Source organism: Taudactylus pleione, unplaced genomic scaffold, assembly GCF_031769625.1.
Source record: "Taudactylus pleione unplaced genomic scaffold, aTauple2 ptg000373l, whole genome shotgun sequence".
Lineage (NCBI taxonomy): Eukaryota > Metazoa > Chordata > Amphibia > Anura > Myobatrachidae > Taudactylus > Taudactylus pleione.
Genome location: NW_028284774.1, coordinates 3,570,955 through 3,595,460, shown reverse-complemented (window position 1 = coordinate 3,595,460; position 24,506 = coordinate 3,570,955). Strand labels below are relative to the sequence as shown.

Here is a 24,506-nt window from a genome sequence, read left to right as displayed (position 1 = left end):
CTGTATCTGGAATCGGTATGATTTACCACCGGACCCATGCCCGGTGGTACAAATCCCGACAGCGGCAGCTCGACAAGGATGAAAATCCCGATCGTCCCCAGATAAGTATTCACTAACCTACTCGACCCCCTAACCCTCCCTTAGGAGTGCCTAACCCTAATCCCTCCAGTAAGTGCCTACACCTAAATCTCCCCCCGGGGGTGCCTAACCCTAACCCCCCCTTCCCCTAGCCTAAAACTAACCTCCCGGGGGGGTGCCTAACCCCAAGTTACCCCCGGGAACCCTAAACCTATCCCCCCAGCGTGGCTATCTGCGCTCGGCGTCCCTTCAATCGGGATGCCAGGCGCTGGTCTCCCGGCACTGGTAAAATGACAGGCATCTAGATTTAGACGCCTGTCATTTAACCTTCGCCGGAATTAAGCAGTCGGGAAGCTGGCTGTCGGGATTAGGTCCGCCGGCTTCCCGACTGCATACCCTGTATCTTCAGTGGAGTGTGGAGCCCATGCACATTCTAGTCTGGAGCTTTAACTTTGGCTCCTCCACCTCAGTAACTCAATTGGCTGCAACCGAATTCAGTTATTTACTGACAAAGTCCAAAAGAAAAGAGGTGGGGTAGAAGAGCAAACGGACACAACACGGTCCTGACAAACACAGGACACAAGTATGAACAAACTAAAGGAGCGCAAGGGAGTGTTTCCCCACTGTCCCCGTTGGAACTGGAAAAAAGGATTTAATCTCAAGTAGAAAAATCCTATTTTCATGCATGGGAGACCCTGGAGACAGCAGAGACATCCCAAAGCTTACCCTAGGTGCAGGAATGCTCTTGGGTGGTACCCAGCACCTGTCACCCAAAACTGCCATTCCTAGATGCAATAGTGTCAAACCTGTAGACCAAGTTGCCAATCTGCACAACTGCTCAGAGGCCCCATGTCCCAAACGCCAAAGCAGCACCCACAAGTGTAATGAGTCTTCGCTTTTTTTGGAACCGGTAACACTGCACCAAAAAAAGGCTGGCAAATTACGGCCTTAACACACCAAGCAACGGTCTGCTTAGAGTATGGCCAGCCCCTCCTGGGAATCATACAGGATAAAGATCATCCATCCGGCACACCTCTTTAGTCCTTTGTACATAAAACTTAAGAGCACTGATCACATTCAAGGATTCAAAATAACACTACTCATCCTGAGAACAGTCTCTGCTCATAGCCAGAGAAACAAATCTCCTGGTTCACATGGAGCCTGGACACTACATTAGGTTGAAAATAAGGCTTAGGACCTGATTCAGACCTGCTCGCTAGGATGTGATCGCTCGTTGCTGGCCGACATTTGCATTCTGCACATGCATCACACTGCGCGTGCGCGAACCACTGCGACAGATCAGGAAGCACTCGCTCGCTCAGCACAGACAGCCCAGTTGAATGAGTGACAGGAGAGAACGTTTGAAGGTGGTAACAGAGGCAGGCCACTAGAAACGGGGGAGTGGAAGTACGGAGGCAGGCATGCCTGTGTGTTTCAATTCCGTTACATAGGCATACACGTCACCTGGTTGTTTTTCACACTGAAGGGATCGCAGTGCTTTCGGCCAGGTATAGTCAACCGCTGCGAACGCATCCGATGGTGCTCGATGTACCAATGTTTTCATGCACTTCCTGGAGATGACGTGCGCAAGTGGGCGTCTTATGAATAGCTGGTAGGTGTCTGCATACACAAAGTGATCGCTCGCCAAGATATAGTGGGTGTGCTAATGCCTTGCCGAGCGATCGCCTTCCTTGCTGGGCGTGCGCTGGATTTGCATACACTGGGAGTGAGCGATCGCATCTAGCAAATGGGTCTGAATAAGGTCCTTTGTCCTCAAAACCGTCCTATCCTCATGGAAAATTAGAAATTGTAAAGGCCATTAGACAGTTTCCAATTCAAACTGATGGCCAGGAGATAAACAACCTTCCACATGAAGAACTCCCTGAAAGAAAATTTTAACTTACAGGAGCAAAGCCAGTCTCTTTTCACAAAATACGGACAATGCTAATACCTGGAACCTGCAGGGACCCATGCTGCAACCCCATATCAAACTCCTGCTGCAAAAACAGTGGTAACCTCGCAAACCTAAAAGGTCATATAGGAAGATCTTTCCACCCACACTAGGCAATATATGTATGTCATCCAAACATAATAACAATTCCTAGCAGAAACCAGCTTCCTCACCTTCATTATAGTTTCAAAAAGGCCGTCATAAAGCTCCCTGGATTTTAAGATCATGGCTTCCACAGCCACACTGTCAAAGGCAGACAAGTACCGTACTGCTAAATACTGGAAATGACTTTGGCTTAACAGGTCCAGCTACCAAGAAAGACATAACAGAGGAGACTACAGCATGCCCAGCAGAGCAAAGTAACAGGGACTTCCTGGGCCAATCTGAGGCCACCAGAATTACCCATGTTTTTGCTCAATAACTTTTTTTTCCCAAGCTCTCGGAAGAATGGCTACCAGAGGGGAAAGGTGAACACTAGGGAATTGCCATTGAGTTGATCAATATAGATCCTGGACTCCCATCATATCAGCATCCAGCAGACCACATTTTCCACCAGCTGCTAAACAATAGAGAGACCACTCCCTAGGCTGCAAGTTCTGCCTGCTGAGGTAATTGGCCTCCCAACTGTCTACACTTGGAATGAACACCACGGCGTGAGACTGAATACTCCTCTGTGCACAATGCATAATCTGTCTTATTTTCCTTATGGTCAGACTATTTTGGTGGACCCCCAAGGGTTCTGATATGCCATGGCCGTGGCTTTATATAACTGAACCCTCAATCGACCCTTCAATAGGCTGATGTAATGGGAGGATAACTGAAGATGGGACTTGTTCGACTTCCACAGCAACTCAATCTGAATGTCTTGGGAATAAAACTGGGTTAACTAGAGAGACTAGAAAGTAGACGCCATCTGCCCTAACCTTCATATCAAAATGCACGATTACAGTCTTCTTTGCCAAGAGGGACTTGGGGAAAAACGTGATGCGGTCAATATCCCGACCGTGGGGATTCCGGCATTCAGAATCCTGATGCCAGAATCCTGACACTTGCCACAATCCCGGCTCCAGCATCCAGACCTCCAGAATACCAAAGGTAAGTAGTGGGGTTGGGGGGGGTGGGTCAGTGATAGGCACTAGAGGGAGGGTTAGGCACTAAGGGGGGTGGATCAGGTTTAGGATGCGGAGAGGGGGAGGTTAGGTTGAGGCACTAGGAGGGGAGGTTAGGTTCATGCACCAGGGAGGGAGGGTTAGGGAGAGGGTTAGAATACTCACCGACAAGTGTCGGTATTCTAACCTTGTCAGGACGCCAGCGTCAGGATTCTGACCACCGGGATCCCTAGCGCTGGCATCCTGTACCCATCCCAGGAAAAACACCCCCTGAAGTTTGGTGTTGATATCCCCCCAAAGAGCTTCCTCTGAGATGGGACTAGATTGGACTAGTTTATTATCCAACCATGTGATTTCAGAACGTATTCAGGCCACCACTAGGCCCACATCAATGGCTGATTCTCCAAGGTAGGCCAATGCATCACTTATGTGCACAGATAGCAAATCTTATCAAGGAGTACATGAGCAGATGCCTTCCTCTACTTAGTGATTCCCAATCTCAGTCCACAAGACACACTAACAGTACTGGTTTTAGTGACATCCATGCTAAAGCACAGATTGTTAAATCAAAATAACAGAGGTACAAACTAAGCCACTTGTGCCCAAGTCTGGCTATCCTTAAAACCCTGTTCTAACTGATAACCCAGCACTGAACCATGCAGATTTCAGGCTAGGCCAGCAAAGCCTGCTGCTGTGAAAATTGGCTTCAATATAGCCTCAATCCTTTCTATCTGAACTAGCTCTCAGAGACAAAGCATTAGGGATAGGAAGAGATGTAACTATTTATTCCAATACACAAAAATAAGCTAATGCGCTCCCCCTGGTGCTGTTCTGGTGTTGTCTACTGTATTTTAAGGAGTATATGACTGATGATTCTCGAGTAATATGTACAACACAGTGGGCGTAATACCATGTGACGTAGTGATGTGTCATACACACTATGGACTAGAGATAGTGAAAGTACACAGCATTTAATGTATAACACACCCCCAGAGGAAGGCCTAAAGGGCCGAAACGCGTTGGGACCCACACTCAATCTCCTGCATGATACTGAAATTTCCCTGAATTCCGAATCACGTGACCGCTACCTGCCCCTAGAGCGCGCTCTACCCGGAAAAACATAGGAGCCGGACGATCAGCGCTGCAACGCAGAGGAGACTGTTCCACTCAGGACGAGAAAAGGAGAGGAAGGCACAGCAGTAACGCGGCTCACCCCCCACCGGCAACGCCGCAAAACCTGCTGTACCAACCATGGAGCTACACTCCAGGTTGACGCTAAGCGGACCACCAGGACCAGGTGTGCCGCTTGTTGCGTCCCTAGAGAGAAACCCGGCGAACTCCAGACAGCCTGAAACAGAGACTCCAACATACAGGTACCCCCGCACTTGTGTTACCCCACACAGTGCGATCATCCTCTTTATACCCATCGCTTCACTTGTTGAAGAAGTGACTGAAAAGGATCAACTCAGGTTTGGACGCCACCTGTTGACTTCCTCTACTATATCAGCATAACCACGTTTACCAGTTACTTATCACGTGCATGGGATTCACCTTCCATATTACTGTACCCATATTTTAGTTACCCCCATTGTGACTTTGACTAGAAACAGTATAACCTATTGTATTTTGTTGTGGTTTTTTTACTACATTAAATGCTGTGTACTTTCAATATCTCTAGTCCATAGTGTGTATGACACATCACTACGTCACATGGTATTACGCCCACTGTGTTGTACATATTACTCGAGAATCATCAGTCATATACTCCTTAAAATACAGTAGACAACACCAGAACAGCACCAGGGGGAGCGCATTAGATTGTGTATTGTATTTAACCCCAGAGGAATTGGCACCCTCATATCTAAGTGCCGCATACCCCGTCAGATATAATCCAGTGCGCAGGAATACCGAATCTCTTATTGTAACTATTTATTCCACCTGGGTGACTCCAAGTTTCAACCAAAAGAGCCTTTAATTCAGAGGAGGAAGGAGAATAAACAGACTGTTGCTTTTTGAAGAGTGCAAAGTCCTTTATTTTATTTTTGGGACTTAGAGGTGGAAGCTGTATCAAGTAACCTTTCCAGAGATAAAGACACCTGCACCAGACCCTGCACTAAGCCCAATCCGGCTTCTCTGACACCGTTGGGAGAGAAACTGGAAAGTTTGTTCAACACCAAAACATTCCACTTGGAGCCCTGACACCGAGCAGTGGAGGGAATACCCATACTGTGCTTCCTACTAGGAACCAGCTGCTTAGAAAGTGCAGACACTGCCTGAGTGAGAGCTTCAGCCCAAGTCAGGTTCCACTACATCTGCAGAAAAACAGCCATGCGACCAAAGAAACTGGTCTTCCAGTTGACATACAGCACAGATGGCTTTTGGTCTGATCTTGCACTACGAAACTTAGCCTAACACTTACTTCAAACAAACATCCTTGCTACTCCCTTTCCTGGGAGGGTCTTTAAAAAAAAAATTGGGTAGACAAGGAAAACCAGGCAAGCAAACTGGACATAGATGTGGACTGCCAAGAGGCATAACAAAGTTTAGCCCAATCACTTGACTTACTAGTGACTAAACCCTACGCCCCAGACACTGTTAGTGTAATGGGTAGGAATCTCTTTTTTATGTATGCCTCTAACATTCTATAGGGTATAGAGAAGGAAGCTCCTGACACAGCACCCAGCCAGACAACCTGCTGAATACACACCAGCTCAAGTGCTTTAGAGTAGGAGCTTTTATAGCATGTAATCTCACAGGAAGAATGCTAGAACAGGCAAGCACTTCATTTTAGAACCTGCTACAGAGGTCAATACTGAAGACCTTTTACCCTGCAACAGCTCCAATGCCTAGTGAGGGCTACAAGTGTGAAAGCCACCATCTGATCCCAACCCCCTTCTATTCCATCGTTACATGAGCCTGAGAAGAGAAAGATAGAGAGAAAGATATATAGAGAGAGCGGGTTTTCAATCTTGGTCCCTGCAAAGGCAGCAGGTAACCACTCACCTTATAGTGGCCTTCTCCGGTGCCTCTGCACAATGGTAATGGTGGTTTTGAGGACCAGAGTGCCTGTGGACAGTGGCAGCAGTCCCCTTGGAAAGGATCCCATGCTGGTTGGGCAGTCACTGACAGACGCTAATCTTGCCACCAAAAATAATTATTAAAAATACACCAAGGTGCTTGCATGCAAGATAGCACCTGCTCCCGCAGGCACTCAACAAAAACAGAATTTGGTTGCAGCCAACTGAGGTAGTGAATGAAAAGAAGCCAGAGTTTAAACGCCAGATATGTAAGTGTCAGGGCTACCAAGAACACTCATTACACCACCTGGTCTCCAGTGTCCGCCAGGAATGAAGGTGAAATACAATGTGAAGACATTATTCCATATAATATATATATATATATATATATATATATATATATATATATATATATATATATATAATACTTTGACAGGGAGCAGTTATGCAGTTGTTGTGCTGACAATGGAGTAAAATAAAAATGTGCGGAAATTTTTTTTGTTTTTTTCTATTTCTTTTTTTTTTGGGGGGGGGGGGGGGGTCCCTATTACCTTCAGTCTAAATTTCAGTGTAAAAACAGGAAAAATTGTTTTTACAAATCCATGGGGGGACACTGGAGTAACACTGTAGTATAGGCTGTGGTGTGTAGAGCCTATCTACCCCATCTGTGTCTTCCCTGACTGTCTGCCCCTCTCCTTTAGAATGTAAGCTCTCTCTCTTCCACAATGTGTTTTTCCTTCCATTACTTATACTATCATCTGCTTCATACTCCCTACAACAGCACCTAACCGTTGATTTCTGCCACCCTGCTGCTTATGAGTGTTATGACCGCTGATGCAGCAATGTTTATAAACCATGTATTTGTCCTGCATTGTCTTGTGCTGGAAGTCAGTTTCCTTTGTTCTGTACTTTGTTAGGCGCTTCTGAACCATATAAATAAAGAATAATAATAATAAAAATAATAATACATAATACCACATTTAGACCTGCGCGAACAAATAACAGAAGGCGATAAATCTTGAAAGACAATGGACGAAACCTAGTTTTTCAAACCAGACAACATAAGCTCACCATATGCAATAGTAATGCGTCACAGACATCTGCCTGCAAGCCCATAGTGTAGTCGGGATGACTGCATCTGGAATACCCTGATTCTTCAATATGGATTTATCAACAGCCACGCCGTTAAACATTGATGATGTAAGGCTGGGTAAAGGAACAGTCTGTGTATCAAAAGGTCTGGATGAAGAGGAAAAGGCCACGGATAATCTATCAAGAGACCTTGAAGGCTGGAGAACACCACTTGACGTGGCCAGATTGGTACCACAAGAATTACCTTTACACGTTTCCTCTTGATGCATTTTAGCACCCAAAGCATGAGGGGAAATGGAGGAAATAAGTAAATCAGACCACTGCAGAGTTAGCGCGCCCGCTGGAGGAATAGAGAGGAACATTGTGATTTACACGAGAAGTCATAAGAATTACATCTGGGAGATCCCATTTTCCACCAGAAACTGGAATACATCCAGATGAAGAGTCCTTTCCAGAGTGAACATTCTGGCAGCTGGCGGGAATGTATATGGCTGCTATGGCCGGAACCTGACTGTATATAAAAACAGATTTTAATAAATAATTGCAGGGCAATTATTACCAAGTGATAACTTTTCCCAGAATAAACCAGTAATTACTATGCTAAACAACCTACAATGAACAAGTTTTCAAAATCATTATTGTGCCCTTTGAAGGACATGTGTTCCTCTGACAAAGTCATAGGAACATATCTATGGTTTGTCATATTTCTCTGGACCAAAGTATAAGATACAGTGATGATGTACACATGTTCTTAGATACTGTTAAAAAGGCCATTGACGACTCTAAGCTGGCAAAAACAAATGAATATCATGAAAAGCTCATAAAAACATTCCTGGGTGTAAATTTAGCAAGCGGTCCATTGGCCGACATTTAGAAACAGATGGGCATTATTTACTAAGCATCCAAGGGATCCATGCAACTCTTTACCCAAAATGCCTCTCAGAGGTATCACAATTTTGGGGCGCTTTTGGTGGCAGATTCCAAATCTGCCACATAGTATACCTTGTGGTCTGTATCCTTTAATGGCCGGAAATAATCAGCACAGAGAGTTCTGTTCTGTGGATGCTCTTCAGTGTGACATTTTGGATCTATTCCCCCCCCCCCCCCAAAAAAAAACCCTCACAAAGTAAATTTGTTTGATTGCCGGATACTGTACATACCTGTGGATATCTAAATTGGAAACAAGAGATATGGTAAGAACTTACCTTTGTTATCTCTGTTTCTACGAAGTCCATAGGGTCCACAGGGTTGACCTTGGGGTATAGGTTGGGAACCAAATCCGGGCACCACGCAGTTAAAGCTTTTAGCTCCCAGGATGCACTTGGGTCCACTCTCCCTATAACCCCACCCCCCAAGCCAGAGGCACCTCAGTTTGTAAGTAGCCAAAGGCCGGAGGAGGAAGAAAAAGAGAGAGAAAACTGGAACACTCAACCATACTCACAGAAATGGGAGACGGAAAACCGGTGACCAGCCACACAGCCCATATGAAGCAAGGTGCGTCAGGGCGGGCGCCCTGTGGACCCTATGGACTTCGTAGAAACAGAGATAACAAAGGTAAGTTCTTACCATATCTCTTGTTTTCTACTTCATGGTCCATAGGGGGTCCACAGGGTTGACCTTGGGGATGTCCAAAAGCAGTTCAACCAAGGGTGGTGACGCTCCTGTGCTGAGAGGAGAATCCGTAGCCAAAAAGGAAGCATCCTGAGAGGCAAAGGAAACCAATGCCTAGAACCTTAAAAAGGTGTGGACAGAAGACCACGTGGCCGCCTAGTAAGGCAACACAGCCAAGGCGCCACAGCGAGCCGCCCACAAGGGCTACATGGCCTGTGAAAAAACAAGCATCAACAACAGAAAGGCCTACCCCTGGGTAGGCCCCTGAAGAAGACATACGAGGCCATCCAGCCAACATCTGGCTATAGGCCGGCCATCCGTTCCTGTTAAAACCAGAAATCTCAGACCACCAATAAGGAGTCCGATTTCCGTAAGGAACCTGAACGGATCACATAAATCCACAGAGGCCACACCAGTCGAGAGGACTGGGGACTGAATGGCCGTACCATTAAAAATCACTAAGAAATAACACAGGGTGAGAGCAACTCACACCCTGACATGATACCCTCCAGAAGAGGGAGCCACATGAGAACGCTCCCAATTCCGACACTCTGAGAGAAAGAAAGAGACCCAAAGCAATAGACCATGTAAGGGCTATCACAACCAGTGGTTCCATGGACTGTCCCCGGAGGGAACGAAGAACCACTACTAACTCCCAAGGAGTCCCTAGGGAGGACAAATGGAGGCATAATCCAGAAAACACTCCAAAGGATGAACTGGATACCAGAGCGGAGCAATTCCATATCTTAATCATACTGACAGTGTAGAGATTCGCACTGACGGGAAGGCCAGGCCGAGGGTGCAACCCAAGCCAGCCGGAAGGAATGCCAGAATATCAGGAAATCCTGGACACCGGAGGATTGTATCGACAGGTACAATACCATAAAAATTATGGCTGCCACAGTTTGTGGTAGGTCCCAGCAAAAGCTGATCCATGTGCTCTAATCATTCCAACGATGACAAAGCCAGTGAAGCGGTAAGACCACTATAGGGACGCAGTCAAAGACAAACGACCCAGGTCCAAGGCAAAACCAAGACCCTGAGATTATAGGTCCGGGCAGTGAAGCATCAGGAATGGAGTATCGATGGAGAGACTCCGAAAATCCAAGTACCCCTGACATCTGGGGCAATCAGGAGCCACCAGCAGGAAAGCATCTCCGTCACGATTGAAACACTTCCCTCGAGGAAGAATGGAGACCAGAGAACACAGGTACTCAAATTGGAAGTACCACTTCACCGACAAAGACACTGAAGGTTGCTTCAGAATCCCCAGAGTTGTGATAAAGTCAGAAGGCCAGGAGGGTCACCTCAGGGGGTCCCCCCTGCTCACCAGGAGATGAAACCTCTCTTGGGGAAGAGACTAGTCCCCGGGATGCACGTCGTGACGGCTGAGGACTTGAAATGAACGCTGCCGAGATGGTCGGGAGGAGACCCTCGGACTATGTCCGAATGTGTGACATACCTGTCATTGCCACCCAATGAACAGTGTTGCCAAAAAAGGAACCCAATGCCCTGACCCTGTTGGACTGAACTTTTTCAGGTTCACCGGGAAACAAGAGTTATGCCAGAGTGAAGGCCCAAGACAGGCTAAAGTTCCAACAAGTTAATTGACAGGGTGGAATCGACAGCTGTCCAACTGCATTGAAATGGATGCGAACCCGACACTGTCCTTAGCAAAGAATACCCTGGACGAGATGACCATAGCCACCCGGAAAGGGACCGACTTGCCTCCGGAGAGAGCATCATCGTTTGAACAGTGATCCGACAGAAAAAACTTGTTCCATCTGGAGATAAGCCAATTATGGAAAGGCCTGGAATGGTACTGAGCCCATTCCACCCTTCCAAAGGCAGACACTGAATAGTGGACCATGCATCCCAGAGTGTAAAGACATATGTCGACTGCGTAGACATCCATGTACTCCTAATGGAAGAGTGGAGATGCCGTCTTACGCCAGAAGAATTCTCAGATTCTGAGAATCCAGCAGGGCTCCTAGGTGAAGAATACCCAGAGAGGGATGCAGGGAGGACTTTTTCCCCGTTGATTAAACGTCTGCACCCTGAAGAAGCCACGGTCATCCTGACCTGGCTGTAAAGTACCCTGGCGATCCTGCTAAGAGCAGGAGGCCGTCCAGGTACAGGGGCATTGGGATATACTGAACAGGAGAACTGTCAGAAAATCCAAAACGCTGGTAAACCCCTGTGGGGCTGAGGACAGTCCCAACAGGCAGAGCCCGAAAAATTGTAAGTGCTGTGATACAGCAAACCTCAGTCCATGCTGAGGCAAGGTCTCTGTAAGTACCAGTAGGCACGCGTCCTGTATATCCAGTGATACCATCAAGTCCCCAGGTTCCAAACATAGTATGATGGAGCATAGGGATTGCCTCCTGAGCCCAGGTAGCTTTAGGAACTGGTTCAGGGAATTGAGACAAAGAATAGGCCAAAGAGGACCATTCAGCCACCGCACCAGAAAGAAAGCAGAACAACCAGTCCCTCGCTGAGAAAGTGGGGATGGCCTAATGAGCTTCGCTTACCGCAACAACTGTATAGCTTTCTGGATTTGTTTGGCCCTGTTCGGGTCTGAATAAGGGCCTCCGTACCATCACCTGGAAAGAGGCCGCCTGAACAAAGAGAGGGCATACCCTCCTACCCACATAGCCGCGGCAACTTCACACTAGTACCGGGCGAACTGAGAAAATCGCCATCTCCCAGTGGTAGGCCTGTCTCGTCAGGCTGAAGGCTGAAGATATATCCGTAGGCTCAGAAGCAGGATCAGCTGGCAGTCCAGGCCTGCTTGGTACTGGATATGTCGGCCCTAGTAGACAGTCTATGAAGAAACAGACCTCTAGGCTGACCCAGAGGACAAAAAGACTTAACAGACTTAGTCTGAGGCCTTGTAGTGGGCATGGCTGAAGGCGGTAAACTTGTACTGCCAATGTTACTACAATCCTGTTAAGGTCAGGACCGAACAAGATCTACCCTATAGATGGTATCTGCACCTCTGCATTCCCTGAGCGCAGCCATAGGGTATTACGGAGGATACAGTCGCAGCCGGAACTCTGAAAGTTAGGAGACTGATATCCAATATAGGCATTTCCACCTATGACAACTGCATATATTACGTGAGCGACCAAATACATTTGAACCCCAGACGTGTTGGAGGGGGAAAACATTACAAATGCATCAGCTCAGTATGCAATAGTATTAACCAACCATGCTATAACCATGATAGGATGGGTAACAAGCCCTGAAAGCAAGTATACTGATTTCAGGCAGAGTTACCCCCCACGGATCCGAAGAATCCGACCACGCAGGAATGGGAGGTGTCAACGTCTGTAATCAGACGAGTAACACGCCCATCCACCCCAGGAGGGACTCGTGATGACCCTCAGGGAAATTGGGACAGGAGGCCAAACACTTTGCAATACCTCGTATCTGGCAACAGCCAGAGCCCCGCCATGCGATCCACCCGCTAGTCAGCAACAGAGAACCCGAAGGCACGTAAGACTGAGGGTGTATGATACAGGTGCAGGTCAACATTCACTCTAACCAGAATGGACCCGCTACCAGCCCCAAAGCAGGGATAATAATACCTGAAATAGGCTTCCCCCCGTGTAAGAGGGAAAGATCCCAAAACAGTATCCAGTTCACGGCAGAGCCAACTGGGAAGTAACCACAGGGCGTCAACCACGCCACTTTGCGTGTCGTAGAAAACGACATCCACCCAGGGTGGCTGTGGTAATCCCTGTAAGTGGAATGACAGACTATGATGGCACCAGGGGGAATTCATATACTGCAAAAAAAACCTGCAGGGAGCGGTAGTCTGTGTCACAGGGGAAGAGTGCAAGAAACTGCAAGATACCCTGAGATGAAAAAGGGCAGCATGGTGAAGTAACCCCAACTGAGGTACAACAATGGGGCCCGCCCGGCGATCCGCAATTGAGAGGATCCCGAGAAAACAAACTGCCCAAGGGGGTCGTGAAAGGGGCCGGCACCAGATGACGCCACACACAGAACCCTTTATGAAACAAATCCTCCGCACTAACACCTGCAGCACATGACTTGCAGGATAGTAAAAAAATGGGTGTAGTATAACGCTCTATCTCCTGGTCAGACATATCTGACCAATCTTGCGGAAATATCAAGCAGCGCTATACTGGTCCTGACTGATGCCAAAATTAGCCGCAGGGACCCATTTTCAGCGTATGCAACACACAGTTCCATCTAAAATGTGGCAACGTGCCACACGCAACAGTATGTGACAAACCTCACAAATATTAACGAGTATATAAATGTGAGGTCTCAGAACCACCCTAAGTACAGCTGTATTAGGGCAGATAAAGAAAAGGGATAGATATATACTGACAGGTGAGAGAGTTAAATACAGACAGTCAGCACTAGCATAAGTCACATACAATGCAGATATATATAGATATATACACACATAAGCATGACATACAATATACTGCACTATGTCACTGCATTCAACTTACCCAGATTCAGTGTCTGGGAAGGCTACAGCGCTGTGTACACTGACCTGATGGTGAGGTACGCAGGGGGACAGGACCAACTGCCATCTCCAGAGATTTCTGCTGCACCACAAGAAAATGGCCGCTGGAGACCTCAGAAGAAGCATGGCCCGCGGAGGAAGCAGCTCAGCGACGCCAGACTATACATACTGAAAGGCGCACTGAGCTGAGGGGAGGAGCCGGCTATTAACCTCCCGGGACGCCGGCTCCCAGCACCGATAAGTAAGTCCCTGGTGGTCTAGTGGACACACGGGGTATGGGGGGCCCGCCACCACTGCCGGCGCCTCCGGTCTGTCCCCAGAGACCGGAGGCACAGGACTGCATATTAAAGCGGTGATCCGCGACCTTACCTGCTCCCCGTGGATCCGGCAGCAGTCCTGGGCGCCCGCAGAGTCCAGCTAGTACAGACTCTGGGGTCCCGCTGAGATCCCCAGATCTGTACTGGCGTCTCAGCGCCGACAGGGTGACGGAGCGGCAGCTTAGACATCCTATGGACAGTCCGACGCTGCCGCTCTAAAAGTCCAAAGTAAAAATAAAAAACTCTGTTCTTACAAAAATATATAAAGCTTAGGGGCTGTTAATCAGCTCCCCACTGCACTAAACGGTGACCCGACTCCGGCTGGGCACCAACTTAAACTGAGGTGCCTCTGGCTTGGGGGGTGGGGTTATAGGGAGAGTGGACCCAAGTGTATCCTGGGAGCTAAAAGCTTTAACTGCATGGTGCCCGGATTTGGTTCCCAACCTATACCCCAAGGTCAACCCTGTGGACCCCCTATGGACCCTGAAGTAGAAAAAGAGATTTCCTGTTCCTTTCCTTTTATATTAACAATCGTCAATTAACATACAAATCCAATACATTGTATCTGGATAGAGCACACCAGACAATTCAAATTATTGCACAAGTACCTTAAGAAAGAACTTGCAGTAGTCTCTCTTTAGGACATATACAGCAACTTCCCTCAGACCTTCCAATCCATACATGTCAGCAATAGAAAGAACCTGACTGCAATAGAAATACAAATCATAGTTTGTTGACATTTAATAAGTTTTTTCACTGTAGAAAGCTATAAAAAGTGTTAATTACTAAAATATTATTTACAGACTAAATATGTGTAGTGTGCCAGGTGCATTTTAAATTGAAGGACAATATAGTGTCTCTTGTTTCGAAAACTTTTACTTACCTAAGTGTGAAAGGCAGAGGAGATGCCTTAGAGGACAATTCTTGTTTATTTTTATTTTTTTTACACACAAAAAAAAAAACCACACACACAATGACAATGTCCTGGGCCAAAACATTTTCCATAAGATAGGAAATGTAGAATAAAATATATATACACATACACAGTGAGGTGCATAAATATTTGGACATTGACAGAATTTTCATATTTTGGCCTCTATTCACCACCACAATGGCTTTGAAATGAAACAAGATGTGCTTTAACTGCAGACTTTCAGATTTAATTTGAGGGTAATTACATCAAAATCAGGTGAACGGCGTAGGAATTACAACGGTTTCTATATGTGCCTCCCACTTTTTAAGGGGCCAAAAGTAATGGGACTATCAACTCAAAAGCTATTTCATGGACAGGTGTGGGCTATTCCCTCGTTATTTCATTATCAAATAAGCAGGTAAAAGGTCTGGAGTTGATTCTAGGTGTGACATTTGCATTTGGAATCAGTTGCTGTCGACTCTCAATATGAGATCCAAAGAGCTGTCACTATCAGTGAAGCAAGTCAACATTAGGCTGAAAAATCAAAACAAACCCATCAGAGAGATAGCAACAACATTAGGTGTGGCCAAAGCAACTGTTTGGAACATTCTTAAAAAGAAAGAACGCATCGGAGAGCTCAGCAACACCAAAAGACCCAGAAGACTACGGAAAACAACTGTGGTGGTTGACAGAAGAATTATTTCCCTGGTGAAGAAAAACCCCTTCACAACAGTTGGCCAAATCAAGAACACTCTCCAGGAGGTAGGTGTATATGTTTCAAAGTCAACAATCAAGAGAAGACTTCACAAGAGTGAATATAGAGGGTTCACCACAAGATGTAAACCATTGGTGAGCCACAAAAACAGGAAGACCAGATTAGAGTTTGCCAAACAACATCTAAAAAAACAAGAGATATGGTAAGAACTTACCTTTGTTATCTCTGTTTCTACGAAGTCCATAGGGTCCACAGGGTTGACCTTGGGGTATAGCTGGATCTGGATCCACGGGCACCACGCAGTTAAAGCTTTGCTGCTCCCAGGATGCACTTGGGTCCATCCTCCTCGATACCCCGCCCCCGAGCCACAGCACCTCAGTTGGTAAGCAGCCAAGGCCGGAGGAGGAGATTAAACAGAGAGAAGGAAGACTGGAACACACAAGAAACCATACTCACAGAAATGGGAGACGGAAAACCGGTGACCAGCCACACAGCCCATATGAAGCCAGGTGCGACAGGGCGGGTGCCCTGTGGACCCTATGGACTTTGTAGAAACAGAGATAACAAAGGTAAGTTCTTACCATATCTCTTGTTTTCTACTTCAGGGTCCATAGGGGGTCCACAGGGTTGACCTTGGGGATGTCCCAAAGCAGTTCAACTAAGGGCGGGGACGCTCCTGTGCTGAAAGAAGTACCCGGCGCCCGAAGGATGCATCCTGAGAGGCGAAGGTGTCAAACGCATAGAACCTCAAAAACGTTTGAATGGAAGACCAAGTGGCCGCCTTACACAGCTGAACAGCGGAGGCGCCACGTCTAGCAGCCCAAGAGGGACCCACAGAATGAGTGGAATGAGCCTTAACAGAGGCTGGCACAGGTAAACCCTCCTGTGCATAAGCCTCACAAATAACTGAACGAAGCCAACGGGCTAACGTCTGCTTGTTGGCAGGCCAACCCCTCTTGTGAAAACCGAAGAGGACAAACAAAGAATCCGACTTCCTAACCGAAGCAGTCCGGTCCACGTAGATTCTAAGTGCCCGGACAACATCTAAGGAAGCCTCACCAGCGGAAAGATCAGGTGACTGAAAAAATGGCACGACAAGCTCCTGATTAATGTGTAACTTGGAAACCACTTTGGGCAAAAACTCAGGACGAGTGCGGAGCACCGCTCTGTCCTGGTGAAAAATCAGAAAAGGGGGGGCGACAGGAAAGTGCCCCCAACTCTGACACCCTCCTGGCAGAAGCAATTGCCAGGAGAAAAACGGTCTTGAACGTCAGCCACTTGAGCTCCACCTACTCAAGAGGCTCAAACGGAGGACCCTGCAGGACCCGCAGAACCACCGCCAAGTCCCAAGGGGCCACAGGAGGCACAAAGGGAGGCTGGATCCTGAGAACACCTTGGAAAAAGGTGTGAACATCCGGCAGTATTGCAATCCGCCGTTGAAACCACACGGACAAGGTGGACACATGAACCTTCAGAGATGCAAGGCGTAAGCCGAGGTCCAATCCTGATTGAAGAACTTCCAAGATCCTAGAAACTCGGAACACCTGAGGATCATAATGTCTGGACTCACACCACTCAAAGTAAGTGTGCCACACCCTGTGATAAATCCGTGCTGAAGCAGGCTTGCGTGCCCTGAGCATGGTACCAATAACCGAACTGGAGAAGCCCTGACACCTCAAGACGGCTGTATCAAGAGCCACGCCGTCAAAGACAGCCGACCCAGATCCGGGTAAAGGCAGGGCCCTTGAGACAACAGGTCCCGACACTGAGGAAGAAGGTACGGAGCGTCGATGGAGAGACACCTCAGATCGGAGTACCAAGGACGTCTGGGCCACGCCGGAGCTACCAGCACGAGTGTGCTGCCGTCCTGCTTGAATTTCCGCAGAACCCGAGGAAGTAAGGATATCGGAGGAAACAGATACGCCAGGTGAAACGTCCATTTCACCGACAGCGAGTCTACCAGACTGGTGCCTGCGTCTCTTGTCCTTGACCCGTAAACGGGCAACTTGTGATTGTGACGGGAGGCCATCACGTCCAGCTCCGGCAGCCCTCACCTGTCCACGAGTAGCTGAAACACCTCTGGGTGAAGCGACCATTCCCCGGGATGCACGTCGTGACGGCTGAGGAAGTCCGCCTCCCAATTGAGGACTCCGGGAATGAAGACTGCCGAGATCGCTGGAATGTGACACTCCGCCCAAGCAAGGATGCGAGACACCTCCGACATCGCTGCCCGACTGCGAGTTCCTCCTTGGTGGTTGATATACGCCACCGTGGTGGCGTTGTCGGACTGCACCTGAACCGCCCTTCCGTGAAGAGCGGGACCGGATGACTGCAGGGCCCGGTATACTGCCCGCAGTTCCAGAATGTTGATGGGAAGAAGAGCTTCTTCCGCAGACCAACGACCCTGAAGTGACAACGAGCCGGTCACTGCCCCCCAACCCCGAAGACTGGCATCCGTCGTGAGCAGGACCCAGTCCGGGATCCAAAAGGGGCGCCCCTCGACCAGATGAGCTGTTTGAAGCCACCAAGCCAAAGACTGCCGAACCTCCGGGGACAACACCAGCAACTGAGAGCGGATCCGGTGAGGTAACCCGTTCCATTCCGATTGAATCAGCCCCTGCAGGGGCCGGGAATGGAACTGGGCAAATTCCACCATGTCGAATGTTGACACCATGGACCCCAGAACTCTCATAGCCGAATGGACCGACAGGCGGCAACTGCTCAGGCAACTGTGTATCCTCAGCTGCAGGGAGGAGACTTTCTCCGGGGTCAGGAAGATCCTTTGCTGACGAGAATCCAGCAGGGCTCCCAAATGAACCATCCGCTGAGATGGAATCAGGGAGGACTTTTTCCAATTTATCAGCCACCCGTGCGCTTGCAGGCAAGCGATCGTCAGGTGGAGATGTTGAAGCAGTACCTCCGGAGAGCTCGCCAGCAACAGGAGGTCGTCCAGATACGGCAGCAGCCGTACATTCTGGTTCCGAAGATGTGCGGCCATGACCGCCATAATCTTCGTGAACAACCTCGGTGCCGTGGAGAGACCAAAGGGTAGCGCCCGGAACTGATAATGGTGTTGGAGGATAGCGAACCTCAGATACCGCTGGTGCGAAGGTGCTATCGGAACATGGAGGTAGGCACCATGTAATCCCCCGGTTCCATCACCAGAATGATGGAAGTAACGTTTCCATCCTGAACTTGGGAACTCTGAGGAATTTGTTCAGAGACTTCAAGTTGAGGATAGGGCGATGAGAACCATTGGGTTTCCGCACCAGAAACAGAGAAGAATAGTACCCCGTCCCTCGTTGTAATTGAGGAACGGGAACAATGACCCCTGCTGTCAGCAAGGACTCTATAGCTTCCTGAATCTGTAATGGCTTGGTCGTATCCTGAGAAGGACTCGTGCAGAAAAACTGGTTGGGCGGTCTGTGCCGAAAAGACAGGGTGTACCCCTGGGAGACCACTTCTCGAACCCAGGCATCCGTGGTGGTATTGTGCCAGCACTGGGCAAATAGAAGAAGTCGGCCTCCCACTCTGGGGTCCCCCAGAGGGAGGCCCGTCCCATCAGGCAGAAGGTTTATCTTCCGGCTTGGAAGAAGGGCGTCTGGCACTCCAGGCCTGTTTCTTGGGCTTAGAAGCGGCCTTGGTCGTCGACTGCCTCGGGAAGGACTGACCTTTGGCCTTGCCCTGAACCCGAAAGGACCGAAAAGCAGAGCTCCGAACCTTGGTAGGTGCAGAAGCCGAAGGGAGGAAGGCTGATTTAGATTTAGCCAGAGTGTCCACAATTTTGTCCAAGTCTGGACCAAAAAGCAACTCCCCATTAAAAGGTAAGGCCTCCAGCCCCTTTTTGGAGTCAGCGTCAGCTCTCCAAGACCTCAGCCACAAGGACCGAGGCGCCGACACAGCTGCAGCCGACACCCGAGAGGTCAGCAGGCTTGCATCTAACGATGCTTCCCCAATGTAGGAAGCCGCATCCCTCATTTGACCTATCAACGCTCTCTGGATCTCCGGAGCATCTTCCGAAAGGTATCCTCCAAAGCATTGGCCCAGCTCTCGATGGCCTTAGCCACCCAAGAGATGGCCATGGACGGACGGGCCACCGCCCCCGAGAGAGAGTAGACAGACTTCAAACAAGTCTCCACCTTCCTGTCCGTGGGATCTTTCAGGGAGGAGATTGACGGCAAAGGCAGCGTAGCGCTTTTAATTAAGCGGGTAACGTGGGAATCCACCGCGGGAGGAGTTTCCCACTTCCTGCAATGAGCCTCCGGAAACGGATAGTTCGAAGCCAACCGCAAACCTCTTGCTGGGCAACTGCCAGGCCCCTGCCATATGATCCGTCAACTGATCGGACAGGGGAAAAACCGTCGAAGCTACTTTGGCCTTTTTAAAATTTGGGTACTTTGACCTGGGGGCCGGCACATCCTCCTCAATGTGAAGGATGGCCCGCACCGCCCTAACCAATGCCGGCACATTAATGGAAGACTTAGCCTCCACCTCCTGGGCCCCGGCATCCGAGTCAGAGTCTTCATGGATCTCCCCGTCATCCGAAGACACGTCCGTGAACTGAGCCGCCAGTGAAGCCGGAACGGAACGCTTGGACGCCCGAGGGGGCAAATCACTGTGCAACATAGATTGAAAAGCCGATGACGAAGCCCCCAGGCTCTGAACAGAGCTGGAGAGGATGTCCACCCAAGGCGGGGGTACTGCCTGAGGATAGCCCTGAAAAGGTACCACCGACTGCTGCGGCACCGTGAGGGATTGCACGTAGACCGGCAAACCCGCATAAGGACCCACGAGGAGACTTACCAGACGCGTCACACCCGGGGAACGGGGGATGGTAGGCTGGGGCAACGCCCTAGAAGGGGCCGCAGTCGGGACCGCAAGTCGGTCCGCGATCGACGCCAGCACTTGCGTAAACATCGCCCACGGAGGATCCTGCGCCACCGGGGGTTTAGAAGGTCCAGGTACCAACTGGCACCGCCCACACAGACCGTCCTGAGACAAATCCGCCCCGTCAACTCCTGCCGAACAGCGTCGGCAGGAAACCAACACAGGAGCCACGGAGCGCTCATTCTCATCAGACATGACACAAACTTTTTTTGCAATAAAAGTGTCTCACCGAAACGAGGTAAGGTGTATAACACCCACGCACTCCCAAGTATGCAACACAAACAGCCCACAATCTGGTACTGAGTAGCACACCGCTGTATGTGACGGAACTCACAAATACGTAGATCTATATAAGTGAGGTACACAGAAAGAACACCCCTCCCCCACGCACCTGCGGGCCGTAGGAGAAGGAAAGGGATAGGTAAAACGCTGACAGTAAGTAGAAAAAGCACAGACAGCAACACTAGCAATAGTCACATACCATGCAGGAAGATATACTCACTGCACCTTCAGCTACAATCAACCTCCCAGATTCAGTGTCTGGGAGGGCTATAGCGCTGCGAACACTGTCCTGATCAGGGGAGAGGTACGCAGGGGGACCGGTCCACTGGAAGCCTGCCTGGGAGCTCTGCGTTGCTGCCTGGGAAGATGGCCACCGGAGAGCTCTGAGGAGGGGTGGCCGAGAGAGCACAGCCCAGCGACGCCAGCACGCATGAGAGAAGGCGCGCTGGGCTGAGGGGAGGAGCCGCTCAAGCAGGGAAGGCTGCCTCCCCTGCTAGTATGGAACCCCAGGGACGCCGTTCCCTGCCGGCCTTACACCCTGGTGGTCCAGCGGTCACGCGGGGTAATCCACAGAGGGGGGAGCCCACCGCTACTAGCGCCGCCGGTCTGTCCCCAGAGACCGGCGGCATAAAGACTACATAACTTCCCCCGCGCGCAGCGCTGACAGCGCTGCACACGGCTTACCTGGCCCCTTGAGTCCGGCAGCAGTCTGTGGGAGGTCCCGGAGCCACGCTAGCACTGACTCCGGGGTCCCGCTGCGATCCCCGGGATCAGTACCGGCGTCGCAGCGCCAGCGGGGCTTGTTGGAGCGGCAGCATGGACGTCCAGATGGACAGTCTTATGCTGCCGCTCTGAAGATAGTAAAAAAATTAAATAATAAAATCTTCTTTAAAAAAAATTTAAATAAAGCTTAGGGGCTGCTTATGCAGCCCCACTGCTCCAGGGTGACCCGACTCCGGCCGGGCACCAGCTAAAACTGAGGTGCTGTGGCTCGGGGGCGGGGTATAGAGGAGGACAGACCCAAGCGCATCCTGGGAGCAGCAAAGCTTTAACTGCGTGATGCCTGTGGATCCAGATCCAGCTATACCCCAAGGTCAACCCTGTGGACCCCCTATTGGACCCTGAAGTAGAAAAGCCATTACAGTTCTGGAACAACATCCTATGGACAGATGAGACAAAGATCAACTTGTACCAGAGTGATGGGAAGAGAAGAGTATGGAGAAGGAAAGGAACTGCTCATGATACAAAACATACCACCTCATCAAAGCATGGTGGTGGTAGTGTCATGGCGTGGGCATGTATGGCTGCCAATGGAACTGGTGCCCTTGTATTTATTGATGATGTGACTGCTGACAAAAGCAGCAGAATTAATTCTGAAGTGTTTCGGGCAATATTATATGCTGATATTCAATCAAATGCTTCAGAACTCATTGGACGGCGCTTCACAGTGCAGATGGACAATGACCCGAAGCATACTGCAAAAGCAACCAAAGAGTTTTTTAAGGCTAAAAAGTGGAATGTTATGCAATGGCCAAGTCAATCCCCTGACCTGAATCCGATTGAGCATGCATTTTACTTGATGAAGACAAAACTGAAGGGAAAATGCCCCAAGAACAAGCAGGAACTGAAGACATTTGCAGTAGAGGCCTGGCAGAGCATCACCAGGAATGAAACCCAGCGTCTGGTGATGTCTATGCGTTCCAGACTTCAGGCTGTAATTGCCTGCAAAGGATTTACAACAAAGTATTAAAAAGTGAAAGTTAGATATAGGATTGTTTAGTTTGTCTCATTACTTTTGGCCCCTTAAAAAGTGGGGGGCACATATAGAAACCGTTGTAATTCCTACACCGTTCACCTGATTTGGCTGTAATTACCCTCAAATTAAATCTGAAAGTCTGCAGTTAAAGCACATCTTGTTTGTGTCATTTCAAAGCCATTGTGGTGGTGAATAGAGAATAGAGGCCAAAATATGAAAATTCTGTCAATGTCCCAATATTTATGCACCTGACATATACATACATACATATATATATATATATACACATACATACATACATACACACACACACAGATGTATGCATGTATATCTCTTTCTCATATATATATATATATATATATATATATATATATATACATATACACACACACACACACTTTTTCATATCACTCATATTTTGATTCTTGTATTCTTTTATATATACTATATTTCCTATGAGTGACATTGTGTGTAATTTTTTTCAGATGACGCATATGAGTATTAATCACATTACATCTTTTTGTTTTTGCATTTTTGTATATTTCTATTTCAGTTCATTTTTTTTAAAGTTTTCAGTTCATTTCTTTTCATTTTAGACCCTGTCTGACAACTTATATCCTGCCGTTTCCCTGGGTAAATATTCAAATAGGCAGGTGTTCTCCCTCCTGACCAATGAATAAATCACACTCCAACGCGTTTCGTCCCCTGGGAATTCATCAGGGGTATACACATCAGAATTTGGAGTTGTAAATGATCCAGAATTGAGAGCACCTGCCTATTTGAAAATGTACCCAGTAAAGGGAAACCAGCAGGATATAAGTTGTCAATTTCCTCTGTAAAAACCAATGGAAAGCTAATTGTGTAAGAAATTTTTATGTATAATAATTTATGTCAGATGACAAAATAATTTTAATAAATATACTTTTTTACCACATCTAATAGTGGGCCATTGGGACATTTTTCTTGGGTGTTTTTCTGGTGAGTGGGTCTTTTTTAGAAATTTATTTCGGAGTATATGGAATCTACTATCAACTATAACAGAATCGGTCCAACTGCCACAAAAGAGAAAATTGGCACATTATGAATGAAACTTGTGTTTGTGGACATTTGATCTATTATAAAGAAATTGTTTTATACTATTGATTGGTGTTATATTTGAAAACATTCTATTACCTGCGCATTGCTTGATATATATACATACATACACACACACACACATACATACATATACACACAGTACTGTGCAAAAGTTTTAGGCAGGTGTGGAAAAAATGCTGCAGAGTAAGAATGCTTTCAAAAATAGAAGTGTTAATGGTTTATTTTAATCAATTAACAAAATGCAAAGTGAATGAACAGAAGAGAAATCCAAATCAAAATCAATATTTGGTGTGACCACCCTTTGCCTTCAAATTCTTCAATTCTTCTAGGTATACTTGCACACAGTTTTTGAAAGAACTCAGCAGGGAGGTTGTCCCAAAATCTTGGAGAACAAACCACAGATCTTCTGTGGATGTAGGCTTGCTCAAATCCTTTTATCTCTTCATGTAATCCCAAACAGACTCGATGTTGACATCAGGGCTCTGTGGGGCCCATATCATCATTTCCAGGACTCCTTGTTCTTCTTTACTCTGAAGACTTGTGTACAGTACTGTACAATACATACACTAGCTATATCTCACTCATATATATTACAAACCAAGGGGTAAATTCAATTAGTGGCGATAACCCATTTATGTGGGTTAACATGGCTAAATGCGACTTAGAAATTTTTGCTAACTATTCAATTAGCCGCGCAATTAACCCGCTTTAACTCTCTAAGATTTAACTCAGCTTTTTCTTCGCTGCTCCTGAGCAGGTGAAAAGTTGTAGAAAATCCCAATTTTAAAAAGGTAAAAATGGTGGGACTTGGTTCAGAAACCTTGGAAAAAAACCCTAGTGATTAATTAGGCACTTCTTTATATTTTTAATTAGCTTATAATAGCCAGTAATGACGTCATTTTTGGGGTGAAATTTGGCACAAATGCAGAATCATGGGTAAAAAGATGTTAAGCAGGTATATGGGGGTGCTGTGTAGATGGGAAAGGTACTGTATGGATGGAAAGTGGCTTAAAATGACACAAAAATCTACTTGCATGCATTTTATGAACCTCAAACTTATCTAGAACATTTAATTTGCAGAAAAATGCCCGTTTTCTATAATTTTTTCACGGTTATTAAAAATGCATATAAACAGCCATAGTGTTTCCGCTAGCTTGTTTTTGCGGGGTACCG

The 24,506-nt window shown here is 47.9% G+C and overlaps 1 protein-coding gene across 2 annotated transcripts in view; it reads right to left on the bottom strand.

The window, feature by feature from the left end:
• Positions 1–24,506, bottom strand: part of BTBD8 (BTB domain containing 8) — a 153,462-nt gene that overhangs the window by 94,387 nt on the left and 34,569 nt on the right. For both annotated transcript variants that reach the window (XM_088444894.1, XM_088444895.1), the window contains exon 7: positions 14,291–14,387. In XM_088444894.1, the coding sequence (XP_088301020.1) occupies positions 14,291–14,387 (97 nt within the window). The remainder of the gene's footprint in view (positions 1–14,290; positions 14,388–24,506) is intronic.